Source organism: Mucor mucedo (assembly GCF_025094135.1).
Source record: "Mucor mucedo strain NRRL 3635 chromosome Unknown EV154scaffold_247, whole genome shotgun sequence".
Lineage (NCBI taxonomy): Eukaryota > Fungi > Mucoromycota > Mucoromycetes > Mucorales > Mucoraceae > Mucor > Mucor mucedo.
This window is the reverse complement of record NW_026252531.1, coordinates 20,458-43,590: the sequence shown is the minus strand read 5'-3', so window position 1 is coordinate 43,590 and position 23,133 is coordinate 20,458. Positions and strand designations below refer to the sequence as shown.

The 23,133-nt window shown below is 36.7% G+C and overlaps 10 protein-coding genes and 1 non-coding gene across 11 annotated transcripts; 4 read left to right on the top strand and 7 right to left on the bottom strand.

The window, feature by feature from the left end:
• Positions 1-1,043: 1,043 nt before the first annotated feature.
• EV154DRAFT_532282 (uncharacterized protein) lies at positions 1,044-2,066 on the bottom strand. Its single transcript, XM_051603890.1, has one exon. It carries the CDS (start codon positions 1,931-1,933, stop codon positions 1,370-1,372), a length of 564 nt encoding a protein of 187 aa, XP_051450516.1. The 5' UTR covers positions 1,934-2,066; the 3' UTR covers positions 1,044-1,369.
• Positions 2,067-2,632: 566 nt separating this feature from the next.
• On the bottom strand, positions 2,633-4,519 carry EV154DRAFT_532281 (uncharacterized protein). Its single transcript, XM_051603889.1, has one exon. The coding sequence runs from the start codon at positions 4,439-4,441 to the stop codon at positions 3,098-3,100; it is 1,344 nt and encodes a 447-aa protein (XP_051450515.1). The 5' UTR covers positions 4,442-4,519; the 3' UTR covers positions 2,633-3,097.
• Positions 4,520-5,435: 916 nt separating this feature from the next.
• EV154DRAFT_532280 (uncharacterized protein) lies at positions 5,436-6,706 on the bottom strand. Its single transcript, XM_051603888.1, has one exon. The coding sequence runs from the start codon at positions 6,646-6,648 to the stop codon at positions 5,458-5,460; it is 1,191 nt and encodes a 396-aa protein (XP_051450514.1). The 5' UTR covers positions 6,649-6,706; the 3' UTR covers positions 5,436-5,457.
• Positions 6,707-7,631: 925 nt separating this feature from the next.
• EV154DRAFT_488427 (uncharacterized protein) lies at positions 7,632-8,329 on the top strand (the record flags this gene model as incomplete). Its single annotated transcript, XM_051599115.1, has 3 exons — positions 7,632-7,697; positions 7,807-8,103; positions 8,294-8,329. 3 exons carry the CDS (start codon positions 7,632-7,634, stop codon positions 8,327-8,329), a joined length of 399 nt encoding a protein of 132 aa, XP_051450513.1.
• Positions 8,330-8,684: 355 nt separating this feature from the next.
• On the bottom strand, positions 8,685-11,707 carry EV154DRAFT_608009 (WD40-repeat-containing domain protein). Its single transcript, XM_051607652.1, has 3 exons — positions 11,605-11,707; positions 11,265-11,543; positions 8,685-11,206 (listed from the first exon to the last, which is right to left on the bottom strand). The coding sequence occupies exons 1-3, from the start codon at positions 11,679-11,681 to the stop codon at positions 8,761-8,763; spliced, it is 2,802 nt and encodes a 933-aa protein (XP_051450512.1). The 5' UTR covers positions 11,682-11,707; the 3' UTR covers positions 8,685-8,760.
• A 562-nt stretch (positions 11,708-12,269) lies between these two features.
• Positions 12,270-12,940, top strand: EV154DRAFT_532278 (uncharacterized protein). The gene has a single exon (XM_051603887.1). The coding sequence runs from the start codon at positions 12,416-12,418 to the stop codon at positions 12,575-12,577; it is 162 nt and encodes a 53-aa protein (XP_051450511.1). The 5' UTR covers positions 12,270-12,415; the 3' UTR covers positions 12,578-12,940.
• A 33-nt stretch (positions 12,941-12,973) lies between these two features.
• On the bottom strand, positions 12,974-13,310 carry EV154DRAFT_532276 (uncharacterized protein; the record flags this gene model as incomplete). The annotated part of the gene is made up of 1 exon (XM_051603886.1): positions 12,974-13,310. A coding segment is annotated over one exon (247 nt), but the record flags the coding sequence as incomplete, so codon positions are not given.
• EV154DRAFT_532274 (ubiquitin-conjugating enzyme E2 2) lies at positions 13,309-14,266 on the bottom strand. The gene is made up of 5 exons (XM_051603885.1): positions 14,081-14,266; positions 14,007-14,018; positions 13,884-13,937; positions 13,766-13,824; positions 13,309-13,704 (listed from the first exon to the last, which is right to left on the bottom strand). Exons 1-5 carry the CDS (start codon positions 14,142-14,144, stop codon positions 13,441-13,443), a joined length of 453 nt encoding a protein of 150 aa, XP_051450509.1. The 5' UTR covers positions 14,145-14,266; the 3' UTR covers positions 13,309-13,440.
• Positions 14,267-17,350: 3,084 nt separating this feature from the next.
• EV154DRAFT_532267 (kinase-like domain-containing protein) lies at positions 17,351-19,788 on the bottom strand. The gene is made up of 12 exons (XM_051603884.1): positions 19,660-19,788; positions 19,458-19,512; positions 19,358-19,393; positions 19,276-19,300; positions 19,130-19,210; positions 19,013-19,077; positions 18,738-18,950; positions 18,624-18,688; positions 18,434-18,568; positions 18,205-18,300; positions 17,947-18,140; positions 17,351-17,876 (listed from the first exon to the last, which is right to left on the bottom strand). The coding sequence occupies exons 1-12, from the start codon at positions 19,773-19,775 to the stop codon at positions 17,461-17,463; spliced, it is 1,497 nt and encodes a 498-aa protein (XP_051450508.1). The 5' UTR covers positions 19,776-19,788; the 3' UTR covers positions 17,351-17,460.
• A 155-nt stretch (positions 19,789-19,943) lies between these two features.
• EV154DRAFT_t168 lies at positions 19,944-20,017 on the top strand. The gene has a single exon. It is a non-coding gene; the product is annotated as a tRNA-Asn (tRNA).
• Positions 20,018-20,945: 928 nt separating this feature from the next.
• Positions 20,946-22,854, top strand: EV154DRAFT_488423 (uncharacterized protein; the record flags this gene model as incomplete). The annotated part of the gene is made up of 6 exons (XM_051599114.1): positions 20,946-20,988; positions 21,153-21,253; positions 21,472-21,488; positions 21,886-22,062; positions 22,131-22,368; positions 22,435-22,854. 6 exons carry the CDS (start codon positions 20,946-20,948, stop codon positions 22,852-22,854), a joined length of 996 nt encoding a protein of 331 aa, XP_051450507.1.
• Between the last annotated feature and the right edge of the window lie 279 nt (positions 22,855-23,133).

Here is a 23,133-nt window from a genome sequence, read left to right as displayed (position 1 = left end):
TTGTATACCCCTCCATTGGGTCATTTGACTCCACATTTTTAAGGTACTGGACTCTTTTTTTTTTTTATAATTATTTACCTCATTATAAAAATAATTACATAAACATGCCATTTATTTTAAATGAGAACACGTATTGTTGATGACAAATATCAAAAAATCACTTATATTTTGTCGAGCAATGAAAAGTAATTTTTGCTTCGAAACCCTTGCCCTTTGCAAGTGGATCAATAAAAAGTTATTTATTTAGAATGGGCTCAAAAAATCATCTAGATGGAAGCCCAAAAATGCAGTAAAAGATGACTTCAAATTTAATATAGACTAACGAGTCATGAAGACTATACATACATCTATGTATAAGGAGAGCATAAATAGGCAGTTTATAATCTTTATTGTTTATTTTAAAATTCCGTGATTGATATCGTTAGGAATTTAGTGATACTTCTTAAATGAAAGGGACTGATTAAGATTATTAACGAACTTACGTACTGCTATAATTTAATCCAAGAAATAACTGGAGGATCAATTATGGTTTTGATAGCGAGTTACTAGAATGCAAACATTAAGCAGCAAAGATTATAAAAGTGAAAGCGACTATGGTTATTTATAACGACTTCTTATTAAAAGTTTAGAAATAACGAAATCTAATCCCAGTGCGAATGATGAGCTTTGTATTAGATATAATATGAAAAGTATTGAACAATGAAAAGGCCGAGGGGAACACAAGAGAGATTGTTATTAAAACACTACAGGTTTTTAATCGAGATGTGTTTACAACACGTGTAACGCCAAATCAACTCAAATTGGCAGCAACAATACTTTTAAAGGATGTCCGTTGTTATTTGATCCTTCGTGTCCGTCAAAGTGCATGCTATCGCCCATTTAGAAATATAATTATTTAGCAATGGTGATGGGGAAATATACCATACAACTGCATGAGTTTAATGTATAGTGAATTTGTCTAAATGTTTATTGATTATAATATAGTTTAAATGGAGTAAGTTTTTTTTTAAAAAAAAACAGAAATTAACTGTGCCACGGCATCTTTTATGTCTGATGTGATGATTTTGATTTCTTTGTCGAGATTGTCAATACGAACGATAAAATTAATGCCATCGATGATTTTGTAACAGACTGTAAAAAAAATGCTCTCCCTGTTGAAGAGGTAGAGTAAACTCTTCCGTGTAATTGGTATTGAGAGTTTTGAGTTATTGATATATTTTCTGGAAAATATATGTTAGAGTGGTCTATGGCGTTTCCGCTGTTGCTTGAAAATTCTTCATGGCGTCTCACGAAATTACTGGGATCGGTGATGAAAAGAAAAGGAGGTGTGTGAGAGTCAATTATCTCGTTTGTCGCGGTTACCATCCCTTTAAAAATCAGTTTTGTATGTGCAGGGGAATTTCTTCTCCCTGACAACTAAATGATGTAAAAGAACGGAACAAAATTCTTTTTCTTGCTCCTCCTCCGAGTTATACTCTTGCGTCTCAAATAAAAAGTCTCGCATCAAGCCATCAATGTCCATAAGATCTGCGAAACGTGTATCACTGATGTAATTGTGTTCGTGGGTTTCAGAGCAGTGATGGATACGGCTCACGTTGTCTTTAAATCCTCCGATTCGTGCTTTAAACTTAAAGCACATGTTGTTGAAGAACAACATTAGACTCACCGTCCGTAAACTGGGGTGGGCAGTCAACATCTGTGATGCAACTGGGTATTCTCCAAACCCCCCCCCCAAGGCAACTGCCCGTTGAATCCATCTCGCTGCATTGTTGCAGTGAATACACTTGTTCATAATCAATTTCTGCTCGACAGGGGGTCTTAATTGCTTTTTGTACAAAGCGCAAGCACCATTGACACACGTTACTGATCCTTGGCATTTCTTAACGACTTGTTGCTCGTGTACATGATGGCCATCTCTCTTACTTCTGTTCATTGCCCACCCAATAATAAGTCGAAACCCATAAACTTTTGGGTATCTTCCGAAAAGCGTGCAGGGGAACTCCCACCAATGCAGTCGAAAGTAAATTGAGTTTTAGAAAAAGTTACTTTGACAAGTTTAAAAAAACGAGGAAATGTCTAAAACTCCGTATTTTTTTAATTCGTATTTTTTTAGAACCACGTGATAAGTTTTTACGTCGATTGACATCCTATGTCGTCTAAACTTCATAGGATGATCGATTTTTGTTTTCCATAAAACCTGCTTCACTGTCATTACAAGATTCTACTGGAACGCAGATATATATTCGCTTGAACTCAATCCTATCGAGATGTTTTGGAAAGCGCCCAAGGACTGGATCAGAAGAAATGAATTGATAGATACAGAAATACTTTCTTCAAGAGTGATTGAAGACAGCGAGGATGTTCCTGTTAAACGAATACAAAATTTTATCATGCACTTGATTGATATGTGCCCTAAATGCTTGAATAAAGAACCTTTGTAATCATTTTAATATTTGGTCAAATTATTTTCTTAAAAGTGGGCAATTTATTTATTTATTAAAATGCTGGACATATTAGTTTCAAACACTTGGCCAAATTAGTTTTATTCTTTTGGGCAATTGAACTTCACACAAGTGTCCAAAATTATTCAAAAAAGCGGGTAGTGTTTTCAAACATCCGGTAAATTGAGAGTGGAAGCACAGTACAGTTGTTTCGACAGGTAATTAAGACAGTAGATTATCGATTGATACCTGAGCTGCGATATCATAACCTTGTAAGACTTTGGATCGATATTAGCTATGGGCTGAGGCGTAGTAAATATAATCGATAAACAATAGGCTTATGTCAAGATGACATAATTGACTAATATTTTTGGTTTCGAAAAAAAAAAGGACTCATCGTTTCTTCTTTGACCAACTTATTAGCTGTTTTTTGTATCAGTTACTATCCCTACAGGATTAAATCCTCCATTCATTTATCTCGTCCTCCTCGTCCTCCCCCCTCCCAATATAAAGCATTACATGATGCATACGTATATAATATAAAAGAAAATCCCCTTATCAATTACTTTATTATGATTACAATTATTATGACTATGCTATTATGATGATGCTGATGAGAATATTGACGGTAAATTATTATTGAGGAGCATCGGGAGTTAAGATGATGGTGTTTCAACAGGCACTCTACGACATACAGGACACGAGTTATGAGACTCACATAACCACCTATCTACACACTCGCGATGAAAGACATGATGACATTTCAACACGCGTACTGGTTGTTTATTTTCAAACTCATCCAAACACACCAGACACGCTTCCACATCTTTTTTCATTTGATCCGACCAATCCAATACAGGGATGGCAGCATCCACAGCCGCTTGCGTGGTGGTGCAAGGTCTGGCAGGTCCCAATCGATTACTTAACCATAGTAAATCTTCATACGTTGGGTTGTCATCCATGGCAGAATAGGCGTTGGCGACGGATGAAGAGGATAGGATGGTGGTTGTACTATTCATCACATACACGACCCATTGTCCACTCGTAGGTTCCGGACTAGTAGGATTGATATTTGGATAATGGCTCATGATAGTATCCGTGGAGGAATGACTGGATACTTGGGATCGACGTCTCCTCAAGCCTAAGAATCGATATTGCTGTGATCCTGCTACTTGTCCCGTTGGTGATGCTGAGAATGATTGGGATGAAGGTGGTGGAGGTAATGGTCTTGTTGGGGGTGGTAAAGGTGGTGGAGGTAATGGTGTAGTAGGAGGTGGAAAAGGTGGAGGAGATGATGCTATTGTAGGAGGAGTTGAAGGTGATGATGCTCTTGGAGCTGGTGGAGGTGGTGAAGGTGATGACGTTGAGGATCGATATTCAATCACCAGTATATGCATTCTTCTTGTGGTATTTAAAGAAGCGGTCGTTGACGACGTTTGTTGTTGCTCCATTGTTCCTGCTCCTCCTACTGCTGCTGCTGCTGCGGATTCGCCTTCCATGGTAACAGTGCTTGCGCGAATTGGTATTTGTAAATACCTTAACATACTACTTCCGTTATCGGTATCTCGTGATAAGAATTCATTCCAGGAGGTGGTAGAATCCGATAAAGAGGTTACGCTTGTTCTTCGACTACTACGACTTTGTGCTGTGGTCACCGGATTTTGCTGTTGGTGGTGCAGTAAAAAAGGTGGACCAGTTGCAGCTGCTGCAGCTCTGGCGGCTTCTTGTGTTGCTTGGCGGACTGAAGAAGTGGTGGTGGAGAAAGTATGCAAGGTAGCTACTGATCTTTGACCTTGATAATACCTCTGTTGCTGCTGCTGTTGCTGTTGTTGCTGCTGCAACTGTTGTTGTCCAGAACGCCGATTGGGATGTGTGGAAAGTCGATTTGATATCCTTCGAAAAAAAGAAAGTGGTCGATTGGAACGCATTGAGGCGGAATGTAAAGTACGAGTAGACGCATTGTCATGCCGACTACTTGCTGCGGATGGTGATTGCCCCATTGCTTTCTTTTTCTACAAGATAAAGCCTTACTTGAACAGAAAAAGGAGTGATAAAGAATAAAATAAAATAAAAACTTGCTTCAAACAACTTAACATATCACTGGGCGTATGCTGTTGTAGGCACGTGACCTAATTAACCATTTTTAGTCTGTCTGTTTCAATGTTTAAGCGTTCTTAAAGTGGTTGAATCAAATGTCCTTCTTTTTCTGGTGTCATCATTTTCCCTTATTTTATGATAGCGACGCAGAGTCACCACATCCCAGAGAGTAGTACTTCTTTTCACTCCGTTCAAATTTAATTTTTTGAGTTACCAGTAGACTGGGAGAAATTGCTTTACATTTTTACCAGGAAAAGATTAAAGTAAGCTATCTCGATTACTGGCAGGTGACATTGATAAAACAATAAGGAGTGGAATATTAGTGAGCCCATAAAATTATAGAATAATAATTTTAAAAAATTTTATATAAATCTATTTGTGTACATCTCAATCTCTTTTAGTGTGTGAGATAAAATAAAATTATACTCACACTCTGAATGCGATGACGTATAGCGTGTTCCTGAAATCAAAGACCCCCCTATGAAGTTGTAAATAGGACTTTTAGATACCTGTCATTTTATGTCTGTTTCCAAATTCATTTGGGAAATTTGCATGGCTTGCATAAAATCAGAAAAAGGTTGGGATTTATCAACCTGTGGCTTCATTCATGATAACAAAAACGTGGTAACCAACAAACAATACAGAAAATTGCGTTTATTCCCCCTTAAAATAGAGTTAAATTATTTTAAATGAAGGGAAAAAAAACAAATTGTAACTCTGTTTGTCATATTTGATATCAATGTTGGTGACACATAGTACAGTCAGAATGAGGGCATTCTAATTCAGTGAAGCACATGGCGTTATTCCTCCCTTATTCCGTGTGTGTAAATGCCAATGGGGGTGGCTTAATGATAGCGTATATCAAAATGTTAAACGTACTAAAATACACGTTTTTTGTACATATATTTTTTATTCATTTTTAATGTGGTTCACTGCATGGAAATTCAGAAAGTCCTAACTCATCTTCATTTTCTTCCGCGAAATAATCATTTTGTGATGGTTGAAAAGGATATTTTTTCTGTTGCTGTTCCATAGAGACCAAACGATCTCGTAGATCCATACATGCATTTTCCCATCTCATCTTTTCTTCCCACACCTCACGCAATTTTTTATACGCCAGTCCACTAATCACCTCAAAATGATCCAGCGCATTTTCAAGAGCGGCTTCTGCACGTTTAGCTCGTTGTTCAAAGTCGTTATCCTGTGTCTCTGCTTGTGACTGTGCCTGTATTGATGCCACTGGTGCTGCTGATGATGCTTCTGCTTTGACAATAGGTGGCTGTGTGATATGAGTGTTTGGCTTTTCTGTTTGGACTTGCATGTGTCTCACTTTCCGTTTAGTGTGATCACGCACATGTTCATTATCCAAGGCATGTGTGATACCCAAGGCGCGTACATGTTCAGTAGCTAAACCAGCAGCTATCTGATCACTGGGTATTTCTATCTGCGACACTTTCATGCGTTCCAAACGTTGTAATAAAGCAGCTTGGATGGTGTCCATCTCATCAGATTTTAGAGACGGCTCCGGATTTTTTAATACTTTACGTGTACCTGCTGCATTACTTAGTTGACTTTTGATGGAAACGGAATGATGCAGTGAGCCACTGTATAGACTGGATTCTCTTTTCTTGTTAGGTAAAATGGGTTCACCCTTGGTTGTACGTGACACAAAACTGGTTTCAAAAGAAGGAGATCGACTATTGCCAGCACTTTTAGAGACCGAAATGAGGTCGACGACGTAATTTTTCCTTCTCTGTCCTTCACTGCCATGATATGATGTTGGGTTGGTTAGCGTAGAAGAGGAAGAGGTGACCGGTAAAGAAATAGTGCTGGAAGGAATGGATCGTGTCGAGACAGAAGGTGTAGGTACGGGCGGCGGTTGCGATGGTCTCTTGGGCTTTCGAATTCGGGAGAAGATATTATGACTGGATCGTTCCGTAGGAACACCTCGTTGAAATTCTTCTGGGCTGGTCTTAAGAAATTCTACGAGCGCTTGTGTAGCTGTTTGCTTTCCTTTGCTTACTTGTAAGAAATCATCCATATCCAAGTCATCTTCGCGGTACACGCTCATTGCTCGGGCATCTTTAGGCTGGAAATTGGCCTTCTTCATCTTTGTTTATTGAGAGAAAGAAAGAAAAATAATCAAAAAAAAGGGGATCTTATAAAATAATAGGGGGCTAATTATAACAACAACACTGGTGGATAAGGAGAGACATGTCCAAGTTTAAGTGACTTGCACGGTGTTTGAAAAAAAAAACTTTTTAAAATGGACATTTTGTGTGCATTTGTATTGCCACCATTCGCAGGCTTTTAAGACTAAATATTAAAATAATTACAAACCTTTAAAGAACATATCAACCGAATTTTCGAATATAGCTTTGTATGGGTTCACCGGGAAACATTCTCGCTGCCTTCAGTTACTCTTGAAGAATGGTATCATTACATCTATCAATTCACTTCTTATCCGGTCACTCGGCAATTTCTGAAACATCTTGATAGTAATGAGTCCAAGCGGATAAGGAGGAGTGTATAACGTTAGATAGCCCCTCTCTCAAATAATAGGGTCATTGTCAGGAGAATAAATCATTGTAGTGCCCATATCAACGATAATGCCGTGATCTACCTTTTCGAGTCAATAGTTGCAATAATATGTGTCTCTAATTCGAAAAAAATAAAATGACCGGATACAATTATCGTTGATTATACCTAGCATGGTTATTTCTTATGTGATTTTGCTTTAACTATCACTGAATGTACATAGGTCTAACTGCCTGCCAAATTGCGCCCAATTGTAGTGACATACTAGAGCTTTGTTGACAAATCAGCGATTCTAATAGATTTATCAATCTTTGCAGAGCAATCTCAATATATGCTACAGCTCAGTGTAATAATATTAACAGTAAAATATTTACATTAATATAGGCACTTAACAGCTCATTCTACCACCAGCTTGTTTTTCTGTTAAAATAATTTAGTATAGGACCAAAGTAAAAAAAATAATGATTAGTTGGATCATCTGGGTAAAGTGAACAACTTACTTTAAGTTTCCGGCTGATCATAAATAAAATATAAACAATGAATAGATTCAAAAGCATGATATGTCTCCTGGTCTTGGACTTCTTCTTTCTTTCCATGCTTTTCTTGACCTTTTTCTTCTCGGTGAGTGAATTGTGTGATGATATCTGCTGTGCTTGAAGTATGATGCTAAGAACCAAAATCTATCAGCATCAGGTTTACCGTTTTTGGTTTTTCTTATATAATATTTCAGTCGAGAAAATCTCCAATGATGGATTTACTTCGTCTTTTAAGTTCAGGAACCGTCCGCAATAAGATATACAATTTGACAGGATTAGCAGTCTGTGCAGATGATCATCAACAAGCTTTACTGATATGGTGTGTCCCTAAGCCTGAGATTATGTTGAAAAAATTAATTTTGTTCGTAGACATAAACAATACTTCAAGCTTTCCAACGGATGCATATTCCGGTACTGTAGATTGGAACTTCAAAAATATCTGCCCAAACTTTGATCATGGCATCTGCTTCAGATTGTGCTGGTTTGAGAGGGTAAAGATTGACTTGTGCTTAATAATCTTGTCAAGACTAAAAATTAAAATATAAAAAAAAAGTTGTCATTCATTCATTAGCAATGGTTAATATAGCATATAGACTTAATAGACTTAGGTCTCTTGTTTATTGGGGAACATTGATAGGATATATGGATACTTACCTAGGCCTTTCTTTTTCTATAATGTAGGAGCTCGATATTTTATGGCTGGGAACGATGAGTTAAGTTTAGTGGCAGTAACATTCGGGAAGTACCTCTGGCATTCGTCGTTATTGAAAGTAGGTGAATATTTGATAGGAGACATTATACGATCCTCCTTATTCGCTAGATGAGCCCGATCCTATCGAGATGTTTTGAGAATCACCGAAGGACCGGATCAGAAGAAACAGATTATTGATAAAAGTAGAAATACTTTCTTCGAAAATAATAATTGAAGACAACGAAAAGTTAGACATGTTATCTTTAAACGGTTAATTGAGAGTGGGGTGCGAATTGTGCATGTATGCAAGAAATACTAAGAACACGAACTGTTATTAAAAACAAACAAACAAACAATTTATGCATGCATGCAATGTATCAAGTCAGTTGTTTATATGAAACGCATTGTCGATTGAATATGTATGCGTGGATGTTTTTAATTTAAATTTTTAAATGGTCTAACTAGAAAATTGAAATGGTTTTGATCTTTTCGACAAATGTTCATCATCAGATAAATGCATCATGGAGTCGTCATCATCCATCAGCATGTATGACATATCTTTTCTTTTAAATTGATTAATCAAGGAAAGATCTCCATCCAGTGCACTTTCTCTCGATGTGTAAATACTGGGAAGTGCTGCAAACGAATCGGCTAAAGTAGATGTTTCCACTTCGTCACCCATGAACTTTGTTTCCTTGATCTGTGTCAATTTTTGTGCCAGACTGGAGAAACGATGAAAGGAGGCAATACGAATTGCTTTATCAATCGAACCTAAACTATGAAGTGCATTTGCTAAATCCAGTGCACGCGAGACTTTTTCAGATTTACATGCTAAATTGATTAATTTTAACAATGCGATATCCATTTCACTATCAGCTTCTTTAAATGCATCCACATAGTCTTCTTCGGCATTGGTCGCTTCCGCTTCATCCTTTTCGTGAAGTTTGCATGTATTCACACGTAACACTTCTTGCTCTAATCCACCTACCTCTGTGTTCATTTCTAAAAGTGGTAATTGTAATGGGATATCCTTGACAGGTGGACGAGGGAAGAATGGATAAGGATTATTGCCACGAAGTACAACACACATCAATCTATCGCGTAGTAAGCCAACAGGCCAGTATTTCTCGGTCTTTTCCAGTTGTGCTGCATGTGCTTTACCATCAAATACAGGTACCCAACATCCTTGATCTGGTCGACGTTGACGTTGTAACACGCGCATCACACCCGCTGTATCAAACACTGCTGCTTGGTTTGTCTCTGAAAAACCAACCCAGCATAATTCACTATCGGGTGTCACATGCACATGATCTCTTTGTAAGATTTCGTTGGAGTCGGTATTCAACAAGATATAATTCAAGTTTTGTTGGCCTGTGAATGAAGGTCCAGTTGAATAAACAATCAAGGCAAGATCTACCATGGCTGCCATTGTCACGATATTATCCAAGGAGAACACATGGCGTTGCACACCTGACGTGGTAAAAATACGGACATAACCCAAGGAAGTGATAGCAATCACAGATACACGATTCACAGCGATACTAACCACATCTTCTCCAGGAAGCATATGATGTGTCCAATCTTTTTCTGCACCTGTATTATTTGGTCTGTAATATAATATCGAATTCACAAGTGTTGTCTCTTCTTCATCTTCCGATTCACTCTCTTCTCCATCCGCATTTAATTTTTTACCCTTATTGACGGCAGTTTTACTCTCAACGGCATAGACAGTACCAGCAGTACTGATAGCTGCCATTGAATAATTGTTGGGGTCGGTGAAATGGAAGTTACGATAAGCGGTTTGATCGTGAAATTCCACGTTGATGATAGAATGTGCCTCTTCAAAGATGGTGGTGATAATACCTACTAGATTGTAGGCCATATATCTTCGTTCACCTTGAGCTGGATCAAAGGATTTATTGGTTTCGGGTTTATGGTAGGGTGTCTCTCCCGGTTGAAAAGTGGTAGGAGGATCAAATGCCAATTCTAATTTTTGTTGACGTTTGATTAAAGCTTGATTGTTGGCATTATTTACATTTAAGGTCTGTTGTGTCTTCACCCGACCAAGGGTAGCAGCAGCCTCTTCGGGTGTTTCAACGTATCCAGCACCATCATCATCGATCACGAAATCGGCTACATCCTCTCCCATATCTCCAAGATCCTCTCCCTCATCGTCATCGTCAAATAACATATTAACATCATCTCCAAGATCATCGTCCATCTCGTCAGATGCTTGTGAATGCACCAATTCATGCAACTCCAATGTTTTGGCGGGTTGCTCTTTGACAACACGCATTTTAGCAGGATGAGGTAATTGAGATTCTCTGGTAGAAATCACGTTATCCCAAAACTTGATTTGACCATAGGCATCTGTCACCAATAATTGATTTCCGTCGGGCTGCCAATGAAGACTAGTGATCTCCGTAGAATTGACATCGGAGGTGATTTTGGTTTTGGTCTTCGTATCCCACACCACTAATAATTTACCTTTACATGCTGAAGCCAAATAGTAGCCGTTGGGTGACCATGCTAGTGTTACAATATCTTCCGTGTGTCCGCCTTCTAAAGCATACGAGAGTTTCCAGATCCCCGAAGTAAAGACGCGAATGTCTTGGTTGGTACCAGGGAAAGCAAACACGGTACCGTCGGGATTCCATGTTACGGTGGATTGTAAAATAGAGTCCATGCTAGATTTATAAATAACAGCTGCGAGTGTATTGACTATACGAGGGGCGGATTCGTGAGGTCCTACAGCCCAAATGAAAACATGACCCTGAACATCGGAAGAAAGCATGTAGTTTCCTTTAGGATCGTAACAGATGGATTTCACTGTGTGTTTGTGGCCTTTTAATAAGACAATTTTTGAATTATCTGCTACTAAAACCACACGAATATCGTTATCACTTTAAAGATAGAAAAGAGTTAACAAGAGTTGGTTGTGTTGAATGGTGATTGTCTTACTCTGTGGCAATGGCGAGTTTGGTTCCGTCAGGGTGAAAAGCCAAGCTTCGAATAGGAACAGTGCTTCTGACAAGAATTTTATCGAAAGAGTGTACGGTGTTATTGTTGTATAATAAGACAAGACCGTCCGTTCCGCCACTTGCGAATTTAGTTTTGGAAGAAGCAAGACAAGTGACGTCCTCAGTATGTTCTGTAATGTGTGTCTTTACATAGTCTTGTTCTCCAGGTGCTGCTGGGTACACTTTAATACCGTCTGTCGCACCTCCAACAACAGCCTCTCTAACAAGGAAATGTGTCAATATAAGTCAGAGGACAAGAAGACTCCATTTTTGCTAATTACCTTCCATCAAGTAAATAACAAGCAACAGTTAATCCATCGGGAAATCCATAAATGGGTTTGATTGATTCAAACTTCATAATGTATAAGTGGTAAGTATAAAAACACGTTTGCTAAATATTTTTTTTTTCTTTTTCCCCTTTTCTCGTTCTCTCTTAAACGCGAACACAGTCACGACAATGTCTACACAGCACCGTGTTTTTAAATTTTCCTACGTGTTTTCAAAATTCACGTGATTTTTTACTACCTCCACCTGCTTGCATCAGGTAAAGTCCATCATGATGAAGCTTTCTCATCTTTCTGAAGTTGATTCGTATTAACATTTATGTCTATTCTAATCTACCTAATTCTCGGTCCTATTTTATTTAAAAGACTATTTCACAATTAGTATATTTTCCAACTTATTGATAAGTGCAGCATCGTACATGAAGATATTTTGATAGGATGATGCTAGTCTTTCAGCAATATTGTGAAAACTATCTGAAACGCAGCATTTTCCTCTATAGTTGATTGATTATTTCATTCTGATGTAATAATCCACAGTCCTTGTTTATCATTCTTACAAACAAAATACGCCCACTCACTTTTTCTTTTCTTTTTCTTTTTCTTTTCATCTTTAGTCAAAATATCAAGTTTTAAAAAAAGGTTAGTTAATGACGTTTTTTATTCTCCCAAGCAAATGCTAATCAATTCCAAAAAAATATAAAAACGGGTCTTTATAGACAAGATAGGCTTCGTTTTGATTTTCCTAGGACATGGGTCACTATTACGTTTGCCCCACAGAGCACAGCGACAGCACCAGAAACGACATTAGATGCATTATCCTGTGGACGCTAAGAATAATCTCCCGTCTGTTATTGTGGAGATCCAGAAAAATCTTTCGCATGAATTCTTAGCTCGTATTACGAGATATGGCCTGAATGTTTTTGACGAAACAAAAACCTTTCATTCTGTAATGTTATTGCATCACAAATGAAGAATATCATCCACTACGCCAACATAAACGATGAATTTAGTCGTAAACGAGTCATTAAATATGCAGAGGATGGCATCAACTTTGCCAAAAGCTTCAAGAAGCGCTGTGTGGGGAAAGGCAGCTCCCCCTCGGTCACTCCAATTTAAATCAACGAATCTACAGACCTTGTATTCGTAAATTCATTCATTGCAAGCAATCAAGGATAAATGAAATGGTTTGTCTGCTACGAAGAGGGAATCCAAGAAGGTCTTTATGAAATATTTGGCTCTCCTTCCAACGCTTTAAATAGATAAATAGATAGTACTTTCTTGACATAAATAACTTTTATGACTCAAGTAATTACTCAGTTTAAGTGTTTGCTTACAAAGATTGATTGAAACAATTGGAAACTTTTAATTGAGTCTCAACAATATTACAAAATGAGCTCTTCTGCTAAGTTTAGTCAGCTAAAAACTCTAGGTTCCTTATTGTATAAAAATGATGAAATTAAAAATTTCGGCAAGTGCTGCGATCAAGTGGACCAGATGGCAAGATTGTGTCAGTAAGAAATACTGGCCGTAGACCAATGCTGGTCAGAGGTGGGCAATTAATCTTTACACAAGTGCTTAATAACATTGGGATGGAATATGTCAGGATGCGTAGTAAAAGAAAAAAAAAAGACAAATTTGTATTTGCACCAATGATAAGCAGGATCGGACAAGCAATTGTACACAAACAAAAATCAGAAATCATGCGATGTAAAAAGTCTGGTTCTCCCTAAAGAGAACCAATTCAAAAGGGAGAAGCTGTATGAATATGTTTTTGTTTATTTATTTATTTTTTTGACACGGTAGATTTTGCTTTTACAATTTGTATATAATATTTTACTCCCAAGATTCTTCAACGGTTTCTCTTACTCTACGAACATATTCCTTTCTATTTTCACGGTAGAGATTAGCTGCTTCTGCATTGGCCGGTGAGTTGGGATTAGGATCGTTAAAGAGTGATTGAATACTGGTCAAGATGGCTGCCACATCGTAAGTTGGACTCCAACGGTTTTGTAAAATATCAAGACAAAGTTCGCCATTGGCATATACATTAGGGTGAAACATTTTTGATACAAATTTCACTTGAGGTGGTTTGTTGGGCTAAGTCTCTTTCCTGTTAATCTCTCTTCATTACTTGTCTCTCCTTTCCTTCCCTACTTACATAAGTTTCATCGAATTGTAAAACTAGTTTGAATGTACCATCTTCGAAGGGGGTATCAGCTAATAAAAGAGTTGTTAACACTTTGCTTTTCTCTCATGCAGAAAGAAGGTAAATTTACCAGGACCAAAGATTACTGCATTCCACATCATGATATTATCTGGACAAGGTGCACCTATATATAGACATGAAGACATTAGCCTCTGCTGTTTCCACTTTTATTATTACTATTATTCAATCTAACCTGATACACCAGCTATTAAGAATGATATAAAGGATTAGTTCTAAAACATGAAATGCAATCAAAGAAAGCTTTACCTGGGGGATCACTTTGTAATCTCTTAAAGTCGCGCATGAGTCTTCTTCTGGTAGGTGTAGACATTTTTCAATTTCTTATTTGTGTGTATAAGAGAGAGAGAGAGAGAGAAAATAGGGATAACGCTTTTTTTTTATTTTTTAAAAAAAGCCTTGTTTGCTGTGACGTTCTTTCGAAAACCATGTGCTTGATTTGATTATAAATATCTTTTTTGTTAGATCATAATCAATGCCAGCTATTTTTTTTTTAGAGCTCTTATCGTCAACAGGTATAATAAATCAACGAACTCCGTTGAGTGGACATAATATGTCTACATCAAACGACAATTGTCCCTCCCCGCTTTGATCCCCGAGAATGATGGGTGAATTGTACAACAACCTTCTTTTCTTTTTGCCCTCTCCACTAAATGTCTTTGGATGAAGGATGATAATTCGTTTTTGAATACCGACACTGAAGGGGGTCCAGGATCGTCAATCTCTCCTGTACCTCGTTTCATGCTTGTAAATGAATAATTTTTAAGACGCTAACAAAAAAGCAGGCTTTATTTGTATTGTGGGAGACTAATAAAAGCCACTTTATAAACTTTAATAAGAAAATAAGGGGTAACTCCCCGTATAAAGGCTCTATCAGAAATCTTATTTGCTTTTCTTTCTCTTTATCAATTAATCCAAAATCAACTTACGGCTAAACATTCCGAAATGCCTGCATCCGTTGCAACTAATTTGCTCGAGGTGTCAGATCTAGATAGCAATAGTGCTATACCAATTGGTCAATATTCTGGAAAGATTGGATATAAAGACCATTATAAATATCCACATACTAAATACGATATTTGTATCGCAAGGTAAAGTAAATAATGACAGTGGTGATACTTAATATACTAATAATACGTAATGTCCCTACATAAAAGATATCTTTACATCATGTCATTCAGATATTCGTGTTATGGATGCAAGAAATCGTTTAGCGCTCATGACCCAGAATTTGTTAAACAGCTTCCTATTGCTTTACAAGAAGCTTTTCCCGCAATTTTGACTCACAAAGGAGCTGTATCGCGTCAGGTTGCTGACCTCCTTCGACCTTGTGTGCAGAATTCAGTAAGACCAGCGTGCTTCTCCAAAATTATAAGAGAGTCACATATGCCTGAGCATGACAGATTGGAGCTGGTTTATCTGGACAGCGTGCTCCTTAGAAAAGAAAAAGAAAGTAAAGGTGTTTGTGCGTTTTTTGCTACACAACCTGTTGTATACTCATTTGATAATCAATTGGCCTATGCTGGATATGTGCCTACGGCTACTTATTTCAGAACCTTATACACAAGCATCATTGAAAAATGGAAACCTTATATGAATAAGTTGCTTATGTTAACAGGTGGAAAAATTATCCGTGGCGACCATTCCTTTAAAATCGGTAAGCGATCTATTTATTATTTATCATTGAGTATATTTATGCCTAATTGAGACTTTCAATATTAGTAAACTACATTGCAAAGATTGACAAATCTAGTGCGTTTACAGCATTATATGTAGTAGTCAATGAAATCGAAGAAGTTCGTTTAATGTCACTTGTTTGTACCTTCAAAGCCCCGCTCCTATCTCAAATGGTCATTCGATAGAATGATGGAAGCCTATAACATGTATGGCCATGAACTGCCTGCGGTTTTTTTTTTACAGATGACATCCGTGCAGATAAAGGTTTTCTTGAAAGTGTCATTTCATCTTTGACTGCAGGTGTTCAAGAGCAGAGGTATGGAAATGAATCCAACAGCAATTCGGAAACACAATCAGAGATAGATTTATCAGATTTTGTAGAGGTCAAATATTTGACGCAATTTCATGAAATGGAACAATGCATTGCCGAATTAAATTAATAAAAATTATCCATCTCTGGTAACACACCCGCTGTATAATTTGACTTTGAATGACGAGAAAATCGACTCTTCTAGCAACGGAGTTGGTACAATACAGATTGCATACGACAAAGTAATTATCCTTCATGTTAGTAGCATCTGGATTACTATACCTATTTCTTTGGTTAACCGTTTAAAAAAAGAAATATTCTCAGAGTTGGAAAGCAAGCTTCTGCTATAAATCGTTTACTGGTGTAATTTGTGAGACTTTCTTAGGACTTGGACTTTTTTTGCAAACGTGCACTATAAATGAAAATGCTGAAAGCTATCCGAAGGAGCTGAGAAAAATTTAAAGTCTCTGACTGTCGAAGGTGGTTATCTCACTCAATGTCATACTTTCCAAAATGTATTTTTATTCCTTTGCAACTCACGAAACTCACGAAATTGAGCTGCGCTTGTGACTAAATCTTGTAACGGGATTATAATTGCATATCGGTTTTATAAATTTAACTACTTGTTAACCTTTTTCACTCTAATCTACTCTCTAATCTACAAGGAAACGTATAATCAAACGTAAAAATTGGGGTGTAAGAGGACTTACATTTTATATTTTAAACTGGCTTCTTGAAACACTTTGGTAGATATGTGAATGTTATTGGTTGGCAACTTCTGGTGTTTCTAAAATCAATTGGCGGTCATTTTATAATACAAATGCGTATAGATTGCACCAACCTTTAGTACTGCGCTGACTGTATTTTCGCGTTCCGTTACTTCCGTTACTTCCGTTACTTTCGTTACTTTCGTTACTTTCGTTACTTTCGTTACTTTCGTTACTTTCGTTACTTTCGTTACTTGCACGCGTTTTTCGTGTTTTTATGTTTCGTTGCATGCGTGTTTTCGCGTTTCATTACTTACGCTACCTACGTGAGTTCTTTCGTCTATTCGCGCTTCGTTACTTTCTTTACGTTTGTAATTTCATCTTTTCGGGATTCGAAGAGTAAATCTAGTAGGTTGCATTTAAAAATGATGAGAGAAGCACAAATCCTCTAAATGATTTTTTTGGGGGCTGAGGATAGAAGGTCGTGAACTTGACCGTTTTATTAATAAAAAAATGAAATTAATATTTAGATCAAAAAATGTGAGTAGTAGTGATTAGTCTAGAGTGAATATATATTTGTACAGTAGGCTAAATGATTCTGTTTCAAATGAGAACCACGTTGTTCAACAACAGCCAGCGTGCTAAGCGACTTGTTAGTATTGACTACGAGAGGGATACACTGTTGTCCAGCTGGTATTTTGTACAGAGGCTTGCGATGTCAGATAGTTATAACAGAATGTTAATTAGTAGGATAAGCTTTGGTAACTTTTCATAATTAAGGGGACATCTGTACAAAGATGGAATTTTATTATTAGAGAAAATATTGTGAGGCTACCAATAGCTTTATTACAAGGACTGTGTAAGCGAATATGAAATCAAATAGTTTTTTTATTACTCTTATTATCATTCGGTACTGATAATCTACTTATTTTGATTTAATTGGCTTCATTTGTATCCATAACTTCAATCAGTTTCTTTTTATAAAGCGTACGGTCAAAAAACTTTTCCTCATTGAATGCTGCAATATCAGAGATACTTCTGAATGTGTATCTATGATTTCTTTTAAAGAGAGAACGTGGATTGCTTTCATCAAGTCGAGCACGTTTTTTAATTTTTTGGGCCTCTTTTTTATCATTGTCCGGATCGTAATTTGTATCTGAATCATCTAGTTGTTCCTCCACACCATCAAACCAGATTTCTCTTTCTTTGACAAAACTTTGTCGTACATCACGAAGCTCGGAAAAGAAAGAATTACCGCAACGCGTAATGGCCCATTTTGTGAGATCTTTTTTAATCGGCAGATATCGCAACTTTGAGTCTTTGTGAAGCAAGTGGTTTATCGATCTCTTTGCTAAATAGAAAAGTAAGTATCACTTTCTTCAAAAATTTAGTCCAAATAAAAAAATTACGATAGCTTTTACCTTCCTCAGAGGTGTCATCTTGAAGTAAACTTAAATCAGGCGCCTCATTTAAAATTTTGTCCTCCGTATCCATGCGAGAGGGGTGATAAAAAGGGTGCTGTTTGGTCATCATCTGGAAAAGTACGATCCCCAAAGCCCAGACATCCACTTTTTCTGTAAAAAACTCGTTATTGAGAATCTCTGGTGCATGATACCTGTGATTGGTATAAACTGGTTAAATATAAAGGAATTAGGTTATAAAAAAAAATTCATTTTTACGCAGGAGTTCCATAATTATCTGGCCATTCATTTTTTTCTTCGCTGTACTTGGACAATCCAAAGTCTGATATTAATACTCGAGGACTCCGTGAATGGCTCGTCATGAGGATGTTGTCAGGCTATATATTATTATTAGGCCATTATTAATGAATACATTGTAATACCTTTATATCTACAGACAGGGTGTAAAATTTAGTTATTCATAAAAACAACAGTTCTGAGATATTACTTACCGCAATGGATAATCCCCTTTTGATGCAAATATTCTAAGCCTGAGGAAAGTTGGTAGAATATAAAGAAAATGGTTTCTTCGGGAATGATGCTTGTAGATTTAATAAACTCTCCAAGATTTCCCCCCAGGTATCTAATATGAGATGTCAGATAATTTATCCGCTGTATTATCATTTATTCACACTGACAATGGCATAAACGTGTACGTATTATTTTCCAATACAAAATCACTGATGATCGACAAAACATTTGCCTATATGCCATGTTAAGATTTGATTGAGGGTTCAGGGTTTATAACTTACATGTTTATTAGTCCTTAAAATTTTAAGTTCAGTCTGTAATGTACATCGTGCGGAATCGCTGATTGGTGTGTTATGGCGTTTGCATGCCAATTGCTTCCTTAACCTGCTCTCAACATTTGCTAGGTAAACTGTTGACTGACGACCCCAACCAATGCTTCTACCTGTAATTGACATCATCAACTTTGGTTTCGCGGGACAATCTGGATATAGAGGCTGTAGAAGAGAAAAGACATCAGCCCTTATTTTTGTTGAGCTAGGAATTTATAAATATCTACCACAAGGTATTTTTCTTCATACTCTACATTACGATCTTTGTCGTATGCTTGTATATAGAATAAATCTAAACGACATTTGATGAATATCAGAACAATATATATGCAAAATTAGCTTACTGATATGGGATGAGACAAATGTTAGTACACATGCTGGGTACATAATGGCCGTTTCCCCATCTCTTATAAAATCAAGATTCACTGATTTTAAAAAAAAATGTTAGCACTTCCTGTGTAGAATAAAAATTGAACTGTGTCAAGCCTACTATTAATGCCATTTGGAGATGTAACCTAGTTACATAAAATTTAGATCAAAGCAACAATAGCCAACAGTTATCAAACACTTACAGTTATTAAAGCTATTATGTTGCCATCCATAAAGCGCTGAGTGATAATGTCAGATTTAAGATCCCGCGCTGATTCATGTATGACTCTGTCAAATACGTACCGAAGTGATAACACAATGTTTGATTGATATAAAAGGTGAGTTGATAACCAAGTCACTTTTTTTTGAAAAAAAATTGTGAAAGATAAACTTTGTTAATAAACGTGTCCAAAAATCGAGTTCAAAAATAGTGTTTACGCAAAAGTTACTTTTTGTCGCCACTGCCAATAGTGAATGTTTTATCGAGGGGAATGGGGGTAACTACCACAAGAATACTTTAGTTGGCGTTGCATGCATTCTTTCTTTTTTACAATGCGTACAAAAATGGTCGGAATGATCATTAGCTCCTCTTAGAAACCCAAGGCCAATAACAGACACCATACTAGAATAGAGGACCTGTATGAAGAAGAAACTTTCGTTTAAAAAAATTGTGCCAGGCTGAAGAACTTTTTTGATCACGTGTTTTTAAAACACGTGATAATCACGTGATTTTTGATTTTTTTAATTGTAGTTGCTATATAATATTTTAAATTTAACAAAACATGAACAGCTTCCGTGGCGCAATTGGCTAGCGCGTCTGACTGTTAATCAGGAGGTTGGTGGTTCAAGCCCACCCGGGAGCGTTTCTTTTTTGTTTTGCTTGATTTGTTTGTGTAACATTTACGTTTGATCTCTTTTCTCCTTCGGCTGATGATACGCTTTTTTTATAGCAATTCTTTAGAGGAAAGTACTGATTGTTACCGATTTTTAACTTCTCCGTAGTATATTAATTTATTTGTTACTATATCACTTGTGAAATTTTTATTGTAATGTGAAGAGGATGATTGAAAGTTAGCTGTCTTGAGGTTTTTAAAGGCTTGCATTTGCGGTGAATACTATATCTTCATATCGTAAGGACATCAGGTTTAATGCAAAACTGAATCTTCGCGTTAGAATTACTTGGAGTTAATATGCTCTAGTTTATTGGCTGCAAGTGAATTATCCAGATGTAGGATCGCAGCAAATGATTGTACCTCAAGGAACTGTATATACTTAAGATTATGTGATTAAGAGATATATTGACCCGTAAAATTTTTAAACGCATTGTATAACTACTGTTTATAGATTTTTTTTATTTAAATATATACTAATAGAAATATTAATGGGATCAAAGAGATTCTCGGTCGATTCAATTATGTTCTAGTCCAATCTGCCCAATATTCTCTTTATGAACGTATTCCCTTCTTCACTTCATGTAGTTGGTAAAATTTAAGGTAATATTAACATTTTGATAAGTTGCATGATATTCTAAGGTTTTGCTTTATACATGTGTCTGTATCGTGAACGACTTTTGGTTGCATCTTGAACTAACACCCCAATTAATTTCAACTGCTAATATATTTTAACATGTCGGATGGATTTGTTTTTTTTTAACAATGAAGGTAGGACTTTCATTATATCGACTATTATAAATCAAAGCATTAATTAGTGGTGATAGGAGATTGCAGTCAAGAATGTTGATAAAATCAGAAAATATTGAACAAGTCTGTGTCCTGTTACAAAATATAAACTATGGGAAAGGACAATTCAAAAGACTTTCAGGTGTATATTCAAAGTACAAGTTTATGTAATAAAATGTCTTGAAACTTCTAAAATACGCCACTTTATGGCATCATGAGCGAGAAATCTGCTATCTCCAAACACGCCTGACCGCATCCAAACTACAACACTATTTAGAAAATAAATGTAATAATATTCTAATCGTATTTTGTCTCAAAGGCTTAATGTCTTCGTGTAAATGTAGCCTACAACTACCAACTCCTACAACAGGTTGTCTACATGGTGCTGTCACACTCACACTCACTCTCGCTGTTATTCCTGTAAATATCAGCTCCTCATCCACATATGTCAATATACTAACGAGGTCAACATTTGGAAAAACATATAAATCGCGTCATGATCATCAATGCTATCAATCAATTTACCAAAACATATGACGAGTCGATGACATCAACACCATTCATGGCACATTGATGGCATAAGTGTTGATACGTCTACTAAACATTTGTTTATAATGATTACTTGGCCAATCTAAAAGACTGAGGCCACAGAACAGTAAGTTGTTTAAAGGTTTGGGTTTGGTGGGCTGGTAAAAAGCCCCATCTATGCACGTGGACCTCTTTCTTTTAGTTTGAAGTGTGTCCTTAAGAGCTTGATGTATGCAAAACTAATTCGATGGGAGCGATTCCAGAGCGAAATAAATCGCTCTTCCATAATGATTACACAACTGACGAGCAATGAGCAAATTCATAGTAAAAGGATCGAGACAATTCCGAAAAAGAAATTGTGGTGTGACCTATTTATCCGGTCTTCCCTCATAGATCCTGAAAGATAACGAAAAAAAGTTTTTTTGTCCGAGTCAGGGGATTTTTTTTTCTCATAGACGAAATGAACAAGTAAACCAAAAAAAAATGTGTGTAGACGTAACAAAGGGCTGACCTTGTTAAACTAGATTCAGTAATGCTAATCTTTTACCGATCGGTAAACGAAAGCGACTTGAGGAAGAAAAAGAAGAGATCACTGCCTTTGGGTACGAATCGAAAATATACAATGACGAGGCAACAGCAGTTGCTATCGACAGTGAAAAGTACCTGATACCTTGGAAAACTTCCCACCTGCTCATGGACAGGTAAAGAAGAAGCAAAAAAGAAATATATATAAAAAAAAAAAAAAGAACGTGCAATAAACATACGCCAGATACGATGTGCGACACTTGTTGGATGAATTAGTGGAAGTAAAAGAAAAGGCCAAGCTTGAAGAGGAGTATGATATAGAGAGATACACGATGGAAGAAAAGTATGAATCAAAGAACAATGTAGGTGGGACAACGATTGCATATGATTACAATTGTGAGTACAAAAAGCACAAGCGTGTGGTTACAGAAATAGAAAACGAAATCATGAAAAAGTACAATACGCCTGAAGAGATGATTGTGGTAAAGAGTCAATGCAGCATAATGTCCTCCCATCTTTCTAGTTTATAGACTCTATATTTTCTATAGCCAGATAGCTATGCACAATTATCTATCATGGAAACGATATCCAAGGAGATTTGTCATGCAACGAATGGCAATCTATTAGAGATCCGAATTCAAGTGAAAAATGCAAGTAATGCATGTTATTCATTTTTAAACAAACAAGATATTCTTTATCCATTTTATAAGCACATCGGAAGCAACCGTTTTAGTGCTAATCTGGTGGATTATAGCGATAGCGAAGATGAGGAAGATGAGGAAGAGGAGGATGAAATCAAGGCACGTATAGATAAAACGGCGTTGATGATTATGAAATCACCGAATAGTGTGGCTCTTGAGGAATATCTACTGAAAAAGAATGGAAATCAAGATAAATTCTTGTTCTTGAATCAGGGGAATGCATACTACGACTACTTTCAGAAAGCAAAAGAGAAGCAAAACAAATAAAAGAAAATGTGTGCTCAAATCAGGAAAAGGTTTGTGACCCATCAGTGCGCGTTTATTACTATTTTTATCAATTCAATACGTGATTCTATTTGATGTATATCTTTTTTGTATGAATTAATAATTTGCAATCCCCCTTTCTTTTTTTTTTTGGGTCTTTTTAAACCTTGCATGTGATTTCTTTACTCCAAACAACAGTCGATATTCGACAAAGGCTATATTTCACGTGAAAATATGTCAAACCAAATCTTTTTTTTTCCCCCCGACATTTTTCCCGACATA

Bases quoted from the DNA above. Each gene is read 5' to 3' on its own strand.
- EV154DRAFT_532282 (XM_051603890.1), bottom strand. From the start codon at position 1,933: ATGAACAGAAGTAAGAGAGATGGCCATCATGTACACGAGCAACAAGTC.
- EV154DRAFT_532267 (XM_051603884.1), bottom strand. From the start codon at position 19,775: ATGGTGTCTGTTATTGGCCTTGGGTTTCTAAGAGGAGCTAATGATCAT. The intron at 19,078-19,129 runs GTAAGCTAATTT...AATGTCGTTTAG, and splicing joins ATTTGTCTCATCCCATATCA to ATTTATTCTATATACAAGCA. The intron at 18,689-18,737 runs GTAAGTTATAAA...CATGGCATATAG, and splicing joins TTTTAAGGACTAATAAACAT to GCAAATGTTTTGTCGATCAT.
- EV154DRAFT_532280 (XM_051603888.1), bottom strand. From the start codon at position 6,648: ATGAAGAAGGCCAATTTCCAGCCTAAAGATGCCCGAGCAATGAGCGTG.
- EV154DRAFT_532274 (XM_051603885.1), bottom strand. From the start codon at position 14,144: ATGTCTACACCTACCAGAAGAAGACTCATGCGCGACTTTAAGAGATTA. The intron at 13,825-13,883 runs GTAAATTTACCT...CTCTTTTATTAG, and splicing joins TGCAGTAATCTTTGGTCCTG to CTGATACCCCCTTCGAAGAT. The intron at 13,705-13,765 runs GTAAGTAGGGAA...AAAGAGACTTAG, and splicing joins TACAATTCGATGAAACTTAT to CCCAACAAACCACCTCAAGT.
- EV154DRAFT_532278 (XM_051603887.1), top strand. From the start codon at position 12,416: ATGCATTATCCTGTGGACGCTAAGAATAATCTCCCGTCTGTTATTGTG.
- EV154DRAFT_532281 (XM_051603889.1), bottom strand. From the start codon at position 4,441: ATGGGGCAATCACCATCCGCAGCAAGTAGTCGGCATGACAATGCGTCT.
- EV154DRAFT_608009 (XM_051607652.1), bottom strand. From the start codon at position 11,681: ATGAAGTTTGAATCAATCAAACCCATTTATGGATTTCCCGATGGATTA. The intron at 11,544-11,604 runs GTAATTAGCAAA...TTTCCTTGTTAG, and splicing joins TGTTATTTACTTGATGGAAG to AGAGGCTGTTGTTGGAGGTG. The intron at 11,207-11,264 runs GTAAGACAATCA...CTATCTTTAAAG, and splicing joins AAACTCGCCATTGCCACAGA to TGATAACGATATTCGTGTGG.